General features: G+C 56.2%; 1 protein-coding gene across 1 annotated transcript in view; it reads left to right on the top strand.

Moving 5' to 3' along the window:
• LOC115272709 (proline-rich protein 36-like) overlaps positions 1–1406 on the top strand; it is a 13021-nt gene that overhangs the window by 10889 nt on the left and 726 nt on the right. The window contains exon 5 of the mRNA XM_029915704.1: positions 1123–1404. Within this exon, the coding sequence (XP_029771564.1) occupies positions 1123–1404 (282 nt within the window). The remainder of the gene's footprint in view (positions 1–1122; positions 1405–1406) is intronic.

Genomic DNA, 1406 nt, shown 5'->3' on the forward strand with positions numbered 1-1406 from the left:
ATCCCTGTGCGGGACACTGCCACCAAACACGTCACCAGGCCTGGGACAGACAAGTGCTGTGAAGAGAAAGGAAGCCGGGCAAGCACTCACCGGTGACAGGGAGTTGGCTCTCTGCGGAGGTGACATTTAGTAGCAGCCTGGAGGAAGTGAGGGAGGGCGCCAAGAGGATGTCAGGGAAAGACAGTGCAGGCAGAGGGGACAGCGAGTGCAGGAGCCCGAAGGCCTGAGTGTGCCCAGTGTGTTCCAGGAACCGCGGGCCGTCAGGGCGGCGGGAGCACGGTGAGCGGGGCGAGAGGCAGGCTGTAAGTCAGAAAGATCTGGAAAGGCTTCAGGACATACTGAGTGAAGAAAAGGTAGGGATCAGGCATGCTAGCTTGTGTGTTATAATCACACCGAGGTTCCTACACACCGAGTGTGTGTTTCCGTACATAGGGACCCATGAGCTTTACACGCACGCGTGTTCCGTACGTTATGAAGTATCAGACAACAAACTTACCAGCGATGACCTTTCGAGGGAAGGGATATTCAGACTTTCATATTGTTTCATGCTATCTCAAAAAGTTCACCCTGCATGCATTGCTTTTATGATAATCAAACTTTGTCTTAAAAAGCCACACGGACGAGTCACCTGGCGGCTCCGCTGGCTAAGCGTCCAACTCGGTTTCCGCTCAGGTCACGATCTCACGGTTCGTGGGTTCAAGCCCCGTGTCAGGCTCTGCGTTGGCCGCGAGGAGCCTGCTTAGGATTCTCTGTCTCTGGGCCCCCCTGCTCGCTCGCTCACGCGCTCTCTCTCAAAATAAATAAGCTTAAAAATAATCAAAGTAGGGGCGCCTGGGTGGCTCAGTGGGTTAAGCCTCCGACGTCGGCACAGGTCAGATCTCACATTTGTGGGTTCGAGCCCCGCATCAGGCTCTGTGCAGACAGCTAGCTCAGAGCCTGGAACCTGCTTCGGATTCTGTGTCTCCTTCTCTCTCTGCCCCTCCCCATCTCATGCTCTGTCTTGCTCTGTATCAAAAATAAATAAAAAACATTAAAAAAAATAATCAAAGTAAATAAACTTAAGAAAAAGTGACGACGACAAAAAACTCTAAACCAGTGACGTCCTTCTCTTTCCCTTCGCAGCCGGGCCCCTCCAAGGAGTCGCCTCCATCTGCCTCTCGCCCTTTCACGTCTTCCTCGCCGGACGCGACCAGCCTCGCCTGCGCTTGTCCCTACAAGTCCTCTCACCGATCCGCCTGCGGCTCCCCGAGGGCCACCAGGGCCGCCCTCGGTCCTTGGCGTCTCTGCCTCTCGGACACTGCCCGCAGCCCTTCCGCTTGGCCCGCTTTCCCCTTTGCCCCCCGCCCCCCACCGCCCCGAGCCTTCCCGCTGCGTCTCCCTCCTGGCTGCTGTCTGTCAGCCCACCC

The sequence above is a fragment of the Suricata suricatta genome, chromosome 11, assembly GCF_006229205.1.
Source record: "Suricata suricatta isolate VVHF042 chromosome 11, meerkat_22Aug2017_6uvM2_HiC, whole genome shotgun sequence".
NCBI lineage: Eukaryota > Metazoa > Chordata > Mammalia > Carnivora > Herpestidae > Suricata > Suricata suricatta.